The 15953-nt window shown below is 33.2% G+C and overlaps 1 protein-coding gene across 3 annotated transcripts in view; it reads right to left on the minus strand.

Annotated features, from left to right (window-relative positions):
- Positions 1 to 15953, minus strand: part of LOC108290525 (diacylglycerol kinase beta) — a 535319-nt gene that overhangs the window by 176868 nt on the left and 342498 nt on the right. For all 3 annotated transcript variants that reach the window (XM_017510376.2, XM_037732007.1, XM_037732006.1), the window contains 2 exons: positions 12106 to 12196; positions 5523 to 5718 (listed from right to left, as the gene is read on the minus strand). In XM_017510376.2, coding sequence (XP_017365865.1) covers positions 5523 to 5718; positions 12106 to 12196 — 287 coding nt within the window. The remainder of the gene's footprint in view (positions 1 to 5522; positions 5719 to 12105; positions 12197 to 15953) is intronic.

Raw genomic sequence — 15953 nt, forward strand, 5'->3', positions numbered from 1 at the left:
GATGCTCCCTTAGCTTCTGGCAAATGCTTTAAACTCTGTGATTTGAATATAATTTCTTTCTCTCAGTGGTTATCAAACTTTCTAAAGCAATCAATAACTTTATTTTATTAAAAAAGTTTTTTTTTTTTTTGAGACGGAGTCTTACTCTGTCACCCAGGCTAGAGTGCAGTGCCATGATCTTGGCTCATTGCAACCTCTGCTTCCTGGTTCAAGTGATTCTCCTGCCTCAGCCTCCTAAGTAGCTGGAATTACAGGTGCCTGCCATGGCTCCCAGCTAATTTTTGTATTTTCACTAGAGATTGAGTTTCACCATTTTGGCCAGGCTGGTCTGGAACTTCTGACCTCATGATCCACCCTCCTTGGCTTCCTAAAGTGCTGGGATTACAGGTGAGAGCCCCCGAGCCCAGCCAACAACTTCATTTTAAACAAAGCAACATTTTATAAACCAGTAAGTACAGAGAAAATTGAAATTTCATTTGTGCAAGTACATTTTAGAAGTTCTAATTGCTGACACTCTCAGTACAACCAATCTGTGAGAATAACGGATCTATTTTGATGAAGACAATTGCAATGCGATAGTAACTTGTTTTTCACTGATTTCTGCATTTTGTTTTGGTTGTGTGATATCGGCAATATCCTGATACAGATATATATAAAATTACGTAGTATGAATGTGTAGCCTCTCAGACATGTTGAACCATTCTGTTTCCACTACTGAAAACTGGAATAGTTGGATTTGGATCTTCAAAGCTTAATCAACTAGAATAACTAAAATGGTTCATATTCCTTGAGAAGCCCTCATTCTTGGTTAAAAAAATACTTTTCAAAGGTGCCTTTTTAACAGAGTTTTTCACCTTTGGCAAAACAGATTCATGACATAATGATACTTGCTGTACCGTTGAACTGAATTGAATTGCAAAGCTTCAATTAGTCAAATTTATTTTATTCTGCATATATACCTGAAATACTCCAGTTTCATTGCTGCCTCCTTACACATAGTTGTGAGCATGTTTAAAATCTTCTCTGATAAAAGTTTGATTGATACACAAGCCAGTACAAAATTATTATTAATATTTGGGGGAGCAATTAACTGATATAATTTCTTTAGGAAAAATACATCTAATGGTGGTCTGCATTTTCATTTAGGTATTGCCACTTTGTTTTCATGTCCTCTGATTCCCATGTGTTGTTTCGTACTTGTGCCATGCAAAAGTATCTGAATTTGCTGGTCTTTTATTTGCATGTGGTCCCCATGCTCTATGGCGGCAATGTGCCCACTTGCACAATATTCCTCATGAAATATGCAAAGACGTATTTTTAAATGTCCATTTCAGATTGACAAATTTCCAGTTGATGCCACAGTTATTTATGACTTTATATGTGTATACATATATGTGTGTGTTTGTGTGTGTATGTATGTGGGTATGTATAACTACCTATTTATGCATTGACCTACATAGAGAGAAAAAAGAGCAGGAAGTAGAGGAGGAGAAGTTGTTTTTGTCTGATAACACAAGTTAATGATTTGAGAACTGTTAATATGACAAATATATTTTTACTATGGATTTTTTTATTGTCCCCAAATTTGGCAATGTATTCTTTTTACAGTTATTACAGAACTGCTGAAGAATTACAGTTATAACTCAATGGAACACAGTTTGAAAAATAATGTTTTAGCTGAAGGCCTTTATATCTTTTAAAATGCAAATACCTCTACTTTCATCTGCAATCAGTCATTTATACATTAATGTGAATGAATTTATTAGACATCTTTCTGACTTTAATTCAGAAGAGGGGGAGGAAAAGATGAACCCAGCTACTGCCAGACATGGGAAAGATCGAATATTAAGGCTAGGAGAACTGAAGACTAATTTGGCCTAATTTACAGTTTTTCTTCAAGACTATGCCATCTAGATATAATACATTTATTTGTATTTATAAACAGACATGCACAACAAAGAAAATGTCTACTGCATTAGATGAGTGTGAGTGTAAATATGTTTTGGAATTGCATCCAACTATTTTAGAATATTTTGCTGTAATAATGCAATCAAATGAATTACTTATAATTTTGTTCAACTCTAAAGTAAGTCAACAGTAAAATTTCCAACCAATGGATTTATTGAAGATATTCTGATTTTATTATGTGAGTGTCTTCAAAGATTGCAAGCAAATGAATTATGCAGAAGCCCCAGATTACATACAGCTTAGTATAAATAAGGACTTAATGCTCCAAATTTGATCTCATATCTTTGGACTATGACATTTCTTTAAATTAAGATAAAAGAGTAAACTTAAAAAAACTTAAATCCCTTTTTTAAATAAAATGATTCACCTTTATTATTTGAATTTAGTTATATGTTTCCCCCATTCTGCCCCCCTCCAAAAGAAACTATCTGAAGCTTAAGAAAGCAAGTATACATTTCAATAGTGTAAAAATTTAGTTGAAACGTCTGATAATTTTTTACAGAGGCATATGAGAAAAAATATTAGTTAATATTTTAAGAAAGTGCTTTCTCAACAAGAAAAAAGTTACAGTATTGTTTTTCATTTCTTATATATTTTCTAACAGTGCAAGTTATTAATTTGATTATACGTTAAAAATGTGTTGGACTAGAGCCATATTAACCATATTTATTCTAAAGGCAGTGCTAATAATAAGTTTTTGAAAATATATTTAAATTCATAATACTGATTGATCCTCAAATTTAATACTATTGCTGCTGCTGCTGCTGTGTGTGTGTCTGTGTGTGTGTGTGTGTGTGTGTGTGTTTAAGAGAGACAGAGTCCTTGATCTGTCGCCCAGGCTGAAGTGCAGTGGCGTAACCATAGCTCACTGTGGTCTTGAACTCCTAAGGTCAAGGGATTGTCCCTCCTCAGCCTTCTGAGTAGTTAGGACTACAGGCCTGTGCCATCACAGGAGTTATTCCCACTCCTTCCTTTCCCAGTATGTTGCCTAGGCTGGGCTTCAACTCCCAGCTTCAAGTGATCCTTCCGCCTTGGCCTTCGAAAGTATGGGAAATGTGTGTGTAAGCCACCATGCCTGATCTATTGCTGTTTTTATGTCAAGAAATTGAAACCAAAATCAAGTGATAGAAATACTGCTATTTATGAAAGAGATAAATGTAACTACCTCAGTAGTAAATTTTGTTTTTGGCTATTAAGTATAACATTGAAAAATTAGCAGAATAAATATGAAATCAAAACATAGAAGCATTTTGAGATACTTTTGGTATTCTGCTGCAAAATCTCTCAAAGTGAAAAAAACACTTACTGGAATTACTAAAAAGACTAACATATACCAATTTTTAAAAACCTATTCAGCTCAAAAGGTCATTCTTGGTTCTGAGATTATACTTACCCTGGAATAATACTAAACCAAAGCTGTAAGTTAGTTGGTTAAGTCAGGGAACCAAAACTGACCCTAACATGCTTCTGTTTTTGCTCAAATAATGACCTTTGAATCCTCTATGATCCCGCTTGTTTTTCAATTTTTTCCCATCTGCGTACTAAGAAAAATGTATTTCTGAGTCACAAGGCCTATATATTCCCGCTTCCTCCTTTCCCAGTATTTATGGAAAATTGCTTCTCATAGTTCCACAGTAGAAAGCAAGTAGACAGAAAGGGAAGAGAGAGCTTTTCCAATAGTTATGGGCACTGAAACCTATGACAATATTTGAGTCTGATTTGTCTGTAGTTTATTCAAAACGTGTGTTCCTGAAAAAAATCAGACAAGGGAGGGTGAGTGACAGGCTAATGACATGTATGTGGCAGCTCCAGAGAGAGTACATAGACATGTGTCTGGATGGAGCACGGTCACGTGTCTAACAAACGTTCGACAACTCAGTGGGTGAGTATAGTTGGCAGCAGAGCTATTCAGAATCAATTTGGTTAAATATTGAGAATAAGTAGATGCAAATGACATAGCGAGTATTGGGATGTGATGACCAAACAGAAAACTTAACCTGAAAATTATTTTGTACATAATATTTAGTAAAAATATTTATAAGGAAGGATGCAAGGAGTCCATAGGTAGTACCTAATAATACAGTCACACAATTAAAAAAGATTTTTAAAGCGTGGTCTAAGGATATTCCTTAAGCTAATTCCAATTCTTACAATTTTTCACAACCCTTTTCGGAAATCTATTAATTTTACATTTAAATTTATATTTAAATATAAATATAAATTAATGTCAATAACTTCTAGAAACTAGTAATTATGTTTTTCTCCTCTAATTCATATAACACAAACATCTCATTTTTTCTATATATTTCTCCTTTAAAATATGATTTCCTCCATATTTTCATACAGTTATATTTTGAATATATAATTTTTTAATTGATTTGTTATAAACTTGCTTGCACTAACACAGTTCTCCAAGAGTACTTATACATTTTAAGGGTATCAGAACCACCTGTCATTGGCAGGCTATGATAAGCATTTCTTTTAAGAGGATACCTAACGCTTTCTCCATCAATCTTTTTCACTTTCACGGTACCAAATTTTATATAACCGAAGTCACTGCCTGTTATCGAGACTTGGAACTAGGTACTCAAAGACACCAAAACATAAAGCTATTGCCCACCACCAGAAAGCCCACCAATCATTTTCTCACTCTATTGTATTTCATTTTTTAGTAATTTATTTCTATTAGTCCATGAATGCTGAAATCTCTTCATATTTTGTCCTTACTACACTGAGCTGAGACAATATGTTCTGATTTCTCAGTGTCATCAATAGTATTAGGTAAATTCTAGAAGGTAAAAATTATATTATAGAATTATATACATAAATAATTGGGACATGATTAGTTATCAGAATATGACATTAATATCTTGGTTTATTAAATCTATAAGAATTAGATATTATGTTTCAATGAGAACTATATTACAATAGAGTTGAAAATTCTGAACCATAGTTAGTCTAGTCTACTTTTTTAGGTCTTTGCTCTCTGTTTCCCAGGCTTCCTACTTATCACTAACTTTCTGGAAAATCTTAGCAGACAACCAAAATTCATCATGGGGTATTTAAACATTCCGTTATATATGGTATTTAGAATAACAACTATGTAAAATAGCTTCAATCTCATAGCCTGACCAAAGCATGAAAAGAACAAAATCTCTTATTATAATGCAACCTCAGAAAAGCCTTAACTAGGTCCTTATTCTAGCAACTCAAATGTCCTATTCAAGGCCATCGCATTTCAGAGGAGCTTAATATACAATATCTTCCATTTTATTATCCACTAAATACCCCAAATGTATTTTATTTTCTGTGGGAAGAGCTATATACAAAGAAGAATAATAAAGAAAAAAAAACATGAAAAATGTAGCCAGTTTATAACTGAGTTAGAATCTATAATGATGTAAGTTAATCACACATGGGTATCTTATAATATGAAAAATACAACTGTGTAAATATATACATTATTATAGTGCAATGGAAAAATCTTTAATTTTAAAGAAGCCTTTGAAAGCAGGTTAACAAGCAATTTAACAACTAGTTGTTAGAAAACTGACCTTGACTTGCAAACTTCAACTCTTTGGCATCTGTGAGGGTGGTCCTTTTGTCAGACCCCTTTTTCTCTATTCGTCGATGGCTTCGTCTTTTCTTAGACTCCCCCCAAAGATTGGATCCTCCATGCATGCTTGGTATATTCAAAATAGCAATTCCTTCCAGAGAGATGTTTATTAAATCTATCTGTACTCCATCACACTGATCAGTAAAAAGAAAGAAACAGAAACAGTAAAATATTTCATCTTCACTTCCCTGATTTCTTCTTTTTCATTTCCTCATCTTTTAATAAGAGCATTGAAATCTGTAATGTTGTCATTTCCAAACAAGCCTTTTGAGAACACTTAAACACTTATCTGGACTCAATCTAAAAGATAAAACAGGCCCTAACATTAAATCACCAGTATATCTTTGTTTGTAGAAAACCTTTGGGAGAGACATGTTAATGTCTGCATATATATTTAACCAGCTGCAAATTTCCAATGTGTTACAAAAAGCTTAATTCTGGAAACTATGGTCAAATTTTAGGAAGAAATGATGATTACCCCTATTTAGAACACACTGCCAAGTACAACTGGGGGAAAGTAAAGAAACAGAATTGATGCCTCATGGCCTCACACTTTTGGGGCAGAGAAAGAAGTAGCTTAAAACTCTTTTGTTAAAAAATAAATAAACAAAATTCAAAAAAGCAATTCTAAGAGATTTCATTCACACTGATTTTACCAAGGATGGTTTTCTGGACTAGATGAAGTCCCAAGCAGATATCAAAGGCACGAAGAGGCACAGTTGTCCAAATGAATGTGGAGGACCAGGCAGATTGAGTGAGCGAAATAGGGGTAACAGTTAAAAGACACTTCAATCCAGCATGATTTTATTGCTACTGCAATCATGGGTTAGAAGAAGGTTAATCAGCTCAATTTTCCGTGTTTTCCCGGTGACAAAACTCCCTGGTGATTATGAAAAATATAAAATTCACTAACAGACAACATTTTATTATATTCAGAGAGGTCATTTCTTAGTTTTCGAAATTTTCCCTTCATTTCCACTGATGAACACACGTGGACAGTGATAAGACTATTCTGCATTTTAAAAATTACTATTTATTCGTTTGCCTTAACTTCTCTAAAAAGCTAGTTATTATGCATTCCGGAAATTACTATCCCATTTTCAATTATAAGTTAACATGAAAAGAGATATAAGCACTTTGGTTTTTAAAGAATTTTGTGAGGGATATACATTTCCTAAACTGAAATATATGTACAGTGGTGTCGTTTCATTTGCCATGTCTTATTACAGAAAAATCATTGATACTAACTTCATCATTTCTCATGGCAGTCACGATTTTTGAACTCAGAAGACACAGTGTTCCATGAAAATGATGAAAAACAAACAAAACAAAACACAAAAAAGCTCTCTTTTTCCACATTCGCCTCATCATACTGAAGCTAGAATTGCATCTTGTTCACCGAAAAATAAAAACTGTGAAATAAAGAAACACATCTTGAGACTACTTGGCAGGGGTAGAAACAAATTCTAGAGAAAGTGCCAAGTTTTCATTTAATTTGTTTCAATGAGGGCGAAACCAAGATCTAGATGATGCCTTTTTAAAAAAATTTTTCCCAGAAAGCAGTGCTTTTTTCCTCCTTTTCTTGTGCTAAATTAAGATGATTTCTTTTTACTAAAGAATTCTGGTCATGTGTATACTCACTTACCGCTATATATTCTAGATAAACAGATATTAATTTCATAATTAAAAGTAATCTTGTGTAAATACCCTGCAGGCCTCAATGAATCAAACACATACTGTGTGTCAGGCCTCCCACTGTCTTCAAGTGGAATGTACTGGCTGGATAATTAGATAGTACATATTTTTTAACCTTATTTGCATGCATATTATATCTTTTGCACACTGACAAGCAGCAGTAACAACAAAAGTCAGATTACCACAGGGAATTCCCACAAAGAAGTCTTCATTCCTTATAATTTGCAGCCTAAATTAAAATAATTTGATCTTTGACAAGGATGAAATGTCAAGCAGAAGGGGGTCCTCTACAAGCCACGGCCTGTGGCTTCTGAAATCTGCCTAATTTATGTCAGTCACTTCTTAATACATATTTAAGTATTACACGAAAAAGATGATAAATATGCAATCTGACACCTTTGGTATTTCCCTGCTGTTAATTTATAAAGGTCTGGCTTCCCCCAAACTGACTAAAATCATTTAAATAACAGAAGAATCATGAAATAAGCCGGAGCCGGGGCCTGGCTTCCATTTTCACTCAATATTGAACACAGCAGGTAGTACACTAAGACAATTATTTGACTAGGCCTTAGAACCCCACTGTGACAAGTTACTTTCAGAATTAGTGAAGGAAGATTCCTTTGTTCATCTGCAGAAAAGGAGAGCGTGTTGCAAAGAGGCTTCTTTAAAAAAAAAAAAAAAATTGAACCAGTGGAGTCACATGTGACAATTGAAAAACATCAGTGTATGCTATTATTCATGTTTTCACTCTTCAGAATCTTGTCATGTGTCGTTTTAAGGAAACAGAGTAAGTAGCTCTCTGAGAAGTGAAAAAAAAATTATTAAAGAGTCGCAAAGAACAAGGACTGATGACGAACACTGATGTTCCTTTGAGAGCAGAACAATGTACTTAAATAAATTGCTATTTATTAATGATTTGTTTCCACTAGTTCTTGACCCCAGGCCACCTTCCTCTGTTTGCTTTAACGTTACATTCATTAGTCTGGAAAATTTCAGTGCTGGTTCTGATGGAGACCAGTAATTGTAGCACACCGGTTGAGTGCATGAAAATGAAAACTGAGGTGAAGGCTATGAAATATAAACAAGTTATAGTACTGTATCAGATAATATTTTCATTCTCTTTAAGATTTATGACTTTTGAAAAGGTAGCTACAGAGGAAAAGAATATAAAAGCTTAAAAGCTAACAGCCTCAGTCAATAAATCCTGAATATTTTTATTAGGTAGAAAAAGGGTCATTAACATACAGTACTACGGGAGCTATTTATAGAGTGCAAGGCTGGGATACCGTTGTCCACTTCTTTCAGTTTTAAAATGGAAGATCTTATTCCACAGACTAATTTATCTAAGAGAAAAGAAGACAGTTTCCATTTTTCTGCCAACGTGTTTTAACCTTCACGTATAAATGAGCCCTGGGTCACATTGTACAGAGGTGTTAAAAACAAGCTTTATATGTGACTTTAGTGTTTCAGATCCACTTAACATGTCAGTTGATAGGAGTATTCAAAACATGTGAAGAACTCTGGAGAGCTCGAAGTGTGGACGGTAAATATGATGAGATACAGTTAACAATAAACTGTAATTTTTTCCACAGTGAGTCTGATTCTATGTATATATCAGATAAAAATTATTCATATTTTTACTCAATGAAACCTAAAACATTACTTTACAGGTAATTTTAGTATTAGGACACATGGGGCAGAGACCACTCTTACAAATTCTGGCTACTGCCTTTAAGAACTCTGTTTTCCAGGTTACTGAGTAATAAGAACCTTTTCTTTTGAATCCTGCTAATTTATTTTGTGCTTTAATGCTACACATGTCATTTGTTAATTCTCGAGATCATTTAGGTTTCTAGGGGTATGTAATCATCACAATAAATCAGTATTTTGTGATGGAAGTTCTTGCCTTTAAAATTTACCATGTGCCCCAGTCTGTCAACCAAAAGACTGAAGTACCAATAGAACAGCCTTTCTTATTCTCCCAATAACTTTGCCTGGTATGCTGAGCAAACTAAACATTCGTGAACCCTGTATCTTTAATCGCAAATGCTGACCTGGCTTTCTTAGGCACATATTTCACCCATCCAAATACTTTAATATAATGCTTTTAAAATATCTTCTTGTAATTTTAAAGTATTTTATTTTTAATTTATCTTTTGTAATAAAGTTAGAAGATAAATGCATATCTTTAAACAAAAAATGCTACTTCATGTATCATTAACTCTTTACATATATGTGCACGTTTATATTTTTCAGTCAATTTGCTCATTAGATTTAAACATTTTGGCAGCAACATAATTCTGATTTCTCTTAAATTATTGAAGAAAATGTTCATCTCTGCAATGGAGATATAGTAGTATCATAGGCTTTGATGAAGACTAAATCAAATAAAATATGTGCGTTGTTTAGCATCGCCTATGATGCAGTTAATAATAGGTAAATCTATTATTCCACGATAGTCATATCAACCCAAATATTTGCCCTCTTTGGAAGCAGCTCACTATGTGAAAGAGGAATATTATATAAAAAGACACACAAAAGATAGTTTGATTTTGAAAAAGCTGCCAATAATACATGTATCTATTGCTGGAGGTTCCGTTGTTACTGAAGTAGTTTATTCTGTTATATATATTTTTCAAACCATAATAGGAATAATTTCAGGGCAAATAGGAAGCAACAACAAAACAGAATCAAATTTTCAAATTGCTGTTTTTGTTATATTTAATTATGAAATAACCTTGAGGGTAGAAAGTCATATTCTGCTAATATGATAGACAGGATTCATTAAAAAGTGAGCAGAGAAGCAGATTTTGCCTTGTTATCCATATACACACACACACAACAAGATATGCAAAAATACAACGGGGCACGTACACAGTGCTGGCTGTGATTTACAAATGTTATTGTAATGGCACCCTAAATAAGCCAGGGATGCAGACCTAGAAGGCCAGGCTGAGAGAGTAAATAGAAACAGGACCCCAAGAAACATAACTTACTTCTAGTGGCCCAGATTTCTTGGAGAACATTCTAAATCGTTTTTCTGTAAGATCTCAAACTCTGTGGATCAAAACCACTCAATTTTGTCATTATTTATCACATTAAAAACACCATTTTCCAATGTATTTTCATTCAAAATCTTTTGCTGTAAATATAATACTTTTCTTAAAGATTTTTATTTTTTTAATTCGTGACACATAGAATCTTCTTCTATAGACCAATGGCTTTTCAATCTGTGCTCAGGGCAGCATAGAGGAAAGAGAGGTTCAGGAGGATTTAGGATCTCCACCTACATTCCACCAAAGCCATATTTCTAATTTTTCTAAAACTTTTCAGCTTCTGTGGCAAATTTTATTTGAGCATAAATTTTGAGGATAAGAAATATTCAAAATCTAGCATATAAAGCAGTTAAAAAATAATGATTCTAAGGGTAAAGGGGGATGTATAAGTTTTATTGAATATATATACATCAATATGTATATGTATATAACAGTACATATGACATATATAACTACATATGATATCTAACTATGTATATAACTGTACTACATATATAGCTATTATATAGGTATATATGTATATAGTTATATATGTTATATAAATTGTTTTTTATATAGTTATATGTGTACATATATCATACATATACACAGATATATAATCCTAAATAGTAATAACAGGAAGCCCATGCTGAACCCAAATCCTTCACCTCTATGATTTTGTATATTTCAAAGATTATGATCTGATTCCATTATAAAGTGCTTTTTTCCCATTCTATGACCATCAATTCTAATACCTAATTCTATTTACCAATCATCATGAGATAAAAGTGCTGAAAGGTTATACTTAGAGTAGTATCATTTTTTGGTATTATTAATAACAGCAAATTAGAAATTAGGATAATAAAGAATCTACCCAGGCCATTATAATCTTATGTGTTCCATCACTACTTCTGTTTACCAAACTTATTACCTGAATATAAGAAACTCATGAATTAGGTATCAGTAGAAAATTTATGCATTTATTTTTAAAATGAAAAGTGTTGAAACCAATGTTTCTTAATTCATATCAACTAGTCATTAAGGGTTCATGTTTCATAATTCTGCTCCTCTGGTTTTGTCTTCACCAACTGTCAAAATATAACTTTCCTTTTTTCCTTAACCCCTAAAAATCTCTCAATATAATGAAGTTATATTCTTTTATAATATTTCTCCAAAATGTTGAGTCCTCCAGTGTCTTTTTTTTTATAGACCTATTTGCTCCAAGTCTTTTTAAAATGTGTCTTTTCTTGCTATCTTTGCTCTCTTTCTTGGCATTTCCACTTTCTATAAATGTAATGGGGAAATGGCAACTTTGGGAACTGAGAAAACCTAGTTAATGAATGGGAATGGAATGGAAAAGTATACTTTTTAACCTTTATTCATAAAAGTAAGCACAATTTTAGCAAACGGTGTTTTAAAGGTTATAAGATATTGAGACCAGAAAATAATATTTTTTTATGTGTTCTGCAACTTTTTTCTTTTCAACTACGTTTATCTTACATCTTTCTGTCCACACTATTCCCAGTAACAAATGCATCGATTTCCAAAGTTGTGTTCCATTTCTCATTCTTTTATACTACAATAAAACAACTAATATCTATGCTTAACTTTATTATGTCAGATAGTGCCACATTCCAAATAAATGAAAGAAATGACAATTTCGAATCCTGAGTAAATCTTTGTGGATTGCCAACTTATATTTCATTCCATGGGCTACAATGCAAACATACTAACAACCAAGCTCAAGCCATTTTATCATATTATGAAAAATAATTCACTTTTTTTTCTTACTTCTATTTCTACAGATTCATGTAGCTTCTTGCAGGTGGCTGAGAAAGTTTCAGATGTGCCAAACTCAAAATACCAAAATTTGTTCTTCATTCTGAAAAAGAAAAGGAAAAAGCACCTTAGGCAATTATCAGTAACAGAGGGATCTTTTAAAAAATGGTCTAACTCTGTCTTGTGTTATAAGTAATAGAAAAGCTCTGAGGACATGTAACATCTAAAATGTAATAGATAATCACATAATTTTCCAAGCTTAAATGTTGGTGCCAAACTACAGGATGTCCTTGAGGGGATTGTAAGAATGTGTTGATCCAGCAGACTCAAGTATACCTTTAACTTTTTGTTGGTTGATTACTTTTTAAAAATGGTTTTAATTCTCATGATTCTTAGCTTGTTCTTAGGCAACAAGTGAAGAATGTACAATAGTGGGAAATTATGATACAGCATAACCTTTTTAGTCCTTTCAAGAACTAACTAATAATATAGATAAAATGACTAAGAAAGTAATAACATTGGTCGGGCACAGTGGCTCTTGCCTGTAATCCCAGCACTTTGGGAGGCGGAGGTGGGCAAACCATGAGGTCAGGAGATCAAGACCATTCTGGTCAACATGGCGAAACCCATCTCTACTAAAATATAAAAATTAGCTGGGAGTGGTGGCCCGCTCCTGTAATCCCAGCTGCTCAGGAGGCTGAGGCAGGAGAATTGCTTGAACCTGGGAGGTGGAGGTTGCAATGAGTCGAGATCTTGCCACTGCCCTCCAGCCTGGTGCCTGGGCACAGGGTGAGACTCAGTCTCAAAAAAAGAAAAGTAATAATATTTTATCAGTATAATAAACGTTGCAAAGAAAATATAATTAAAATAATTTTAGTACTTAATCTTAAAGTCCAAAATTTATTTTCCTCTATGACTCCATGACATTTTTGGCTTTTTGTACCAGGTAATTAAATTTATAATCACGTAATGTAATTTTACAAAGGTTGGATAGATTTTTATATTATGTAGTATTGGATTTGAAATTTTATTCTTGTGAAAAAAATGCAGTTTTTGATTATACGTAATTTTAATAGTGATCATGCCCTCAATTAGAAGACAATACATGTAAATGACAGATATTTTCACACATAGCAGTGTAACAAAGAAGTTTTCGTCGTGGTATTCAAATACGATTCTCATATCAAATTGAAGTATTCTGTTTGACTTATAAATATTGATATCTGCTTCTTACATTAGAATGTAAAACATTTTGACAATTACAAAGACATTTGGCAAGGCCCTTACTACATAATGAAAGCCTATTATTGGTTTGGAAAATGACATTAAACCTCATGGAGTGCTTATTATTATGCTGTGTTAAATACAGTTCTCCAATATGATATTATAAAGTATCAAGCTAAACACAGTCAATTATGTTTAGGCTGTCACAAGGTTTTATTTGCTTACAAAATTCATAATCCCTTCATGAATCAGCCATATTCAGGCCAGTAATCTGAAGGTCAGTGTAAGTTTCATAAGATTCTAGCACCATGAGTTTTTATTCTTTTCCAGAGAATATTTTACTTAGTTTATGGCCTGATTTCATGTGAGTGGATATAAATAGATGATAGCTAGTGAGACAGACTGGAGGTAAACATTTAATGACAACACCTGCAGGCCTGTATCTACATATGACTCTATATTAAATTAATATAAATATCTATTTTATAGAATGGATATGCTTTTATAAATTTACATGCTGAAGTATTAAAATATTTTTCTATTGAGATTTATCATTCTGATGAAAAGCATATCATTCTATAGATGGAGAGGAAAATATTGTTTTATACAAAGTAGTCTGAAGACATTCTTAATGAATATTTTATGACTGTTGGAATAGTCTCTCTATATTCAGCAAATTTCTTATAACATTTTTGTGTTATATTCTTTTCTCCAGACCTTCCAGGATTCATTCATTCACTCAACAAAAGTTTAATAAGGACACTCATTGTGTTAAGTCCTAAAGATACAAATATAACTGCAATTACCTTTGTCTCCAAGGAGCTCAGAATGTTATAAGCTTATGGGCATATCAGTTTGTTAAGGGTGCCATGAAGGTAGTGGAGGGAGTATGCTTGGACATGTGAGGCCTACTGGGAGTCTCCCCCCTGCACTGTCTCAAAACCACAATTAGATATCACCTTGTAATCAATAACAGAGGGATCTTTTTAAAAATGGTCTCTGTCTTGTGTTATAAGTAATAGGAAAGGTCTAAGGACATGTGACATCTAAAATGTAATAGATGGTCCTTGTTAGGACAGCTATTTTCCAAAACACCTCAGATAACAAGTATTGGCAAGGGTGTGGAAAAAAGGGAACAGTTGTATACTGTTAGTGAGAATGTAAATTTGTACAGTCATTATGGAAAACAGTACTGCATTTCCTTAAAATATAGAACAACCATATGATCCAGCAATCTCTCTTCTGTACATACATCCCAAAGAAATGAAATCAGTACCTCAAAGAGGTGTCTGCGCTCCTATGTTCATTGCAGCATTATTCACAATCACCAAGATGAATGAACAACCTAAGAGTCTGTCAACAATGTATACATACACACACACACACACACACACACACACATACATGCGCGTGCACACACACACACACACACCCCAGAATATATTATTCAGCCTTAAAGAAGATGGAGATCCTGCCATTTTTTACAGCATAGATGAACTTGTTGGACCTTATGCTAAGTAAAGGAAGCCAGAAACAGAAAGTCAAATCTTGCATGATCTCACTTATATGCAGAGTCAAAAAAAAGTCAAACACATAGAAGCAAAGAATAGAACTGTGGTTATCAGGGGTCTGGGATCGGGGAAAATAAGGAAATGCTGGTCGAAGGATGCAAACTTACAGTTAGAAGATGAGTAAGTTTTAGAGATCAAATGTACAGTACGGTGGCTATAATTAATAATAATGTATGGTAGCAAGGAAAAAATAATGTTCTATATATTTAAAATTAACTAGGAAAGTAGATTTTAAGTATTCTCACCACAGAAAGTTACTACATGAAGTGACATATATACATTTAGCTTCACTGTGGTATCATTTCACGATACACGAAAACATAATGTTGTACATCTTGAATATATATACTTATATAATATACAATTTTCACTTGTATATTATACCTTAATAAAGCTCTAGAATAATAAATAGACATTATGTTGAGATAATTGTAGATTCACATGCAGTTGTAAAAAGTAACATAGGAGTCCAATGTGCCATTTACAGTTTCCCCCAACGAAAATATCTTGCAAAGTGTGGTAAAACAAGACAACCACAGCGCTGACATTGATACAGTCAAGATGGAGAACATTCCCTTCACCACAAGGTTCTCTTGCGTTGCCCGTATATAACCACATCCAGTCCTACCTGCCCCCACTCCCTCCTTTATTCCAACAACCACTAATTGTTCCCCAGTTCTATAATTTTATTATTTTAAGAATGGATATAAATAGGCTCATATAAAAAGCAAACTTTTGGCATTTGAATTTCTCATGGACATTTGTTCTGGTTGTTTTATGTATCAATAGTTTCTTCCTTTTATCACTGAGTAGTAGTACACGGTATGAAGGCATCATAGCAAAGGACAAGTATTTATAATATATAAAGTACTCTGATGATTTGACAGCAAAAAAAACCCAAACAATTTAATTAGAAAATAAGAAAAAGACATAAACAGACATTTCACCAAAATAGATACACAGATGGAAAAAAAAAAACATGACAAGATGCTCAACATTAGCCTTTAGAGAAATGCAAGTTAAAACCACATCACCCTACACTTATCAGAATGACTACAATTAAAA

This window comes from Cebus imitator, unplaced genomic scaffold (assembly GCF_001604975.1).
Source record: "Cebus imitator isolate Cc_AM_T3 unplaced genomic scaffold, Cebus_imitator-1.0 Scaffold437, whole genome shotgun sequence".
Lineage (NCBI taxonomy): Eukaryota > Metazoa > Chordata > Mammalia > Primates > Cebidae > Cebus > Cebus imitator.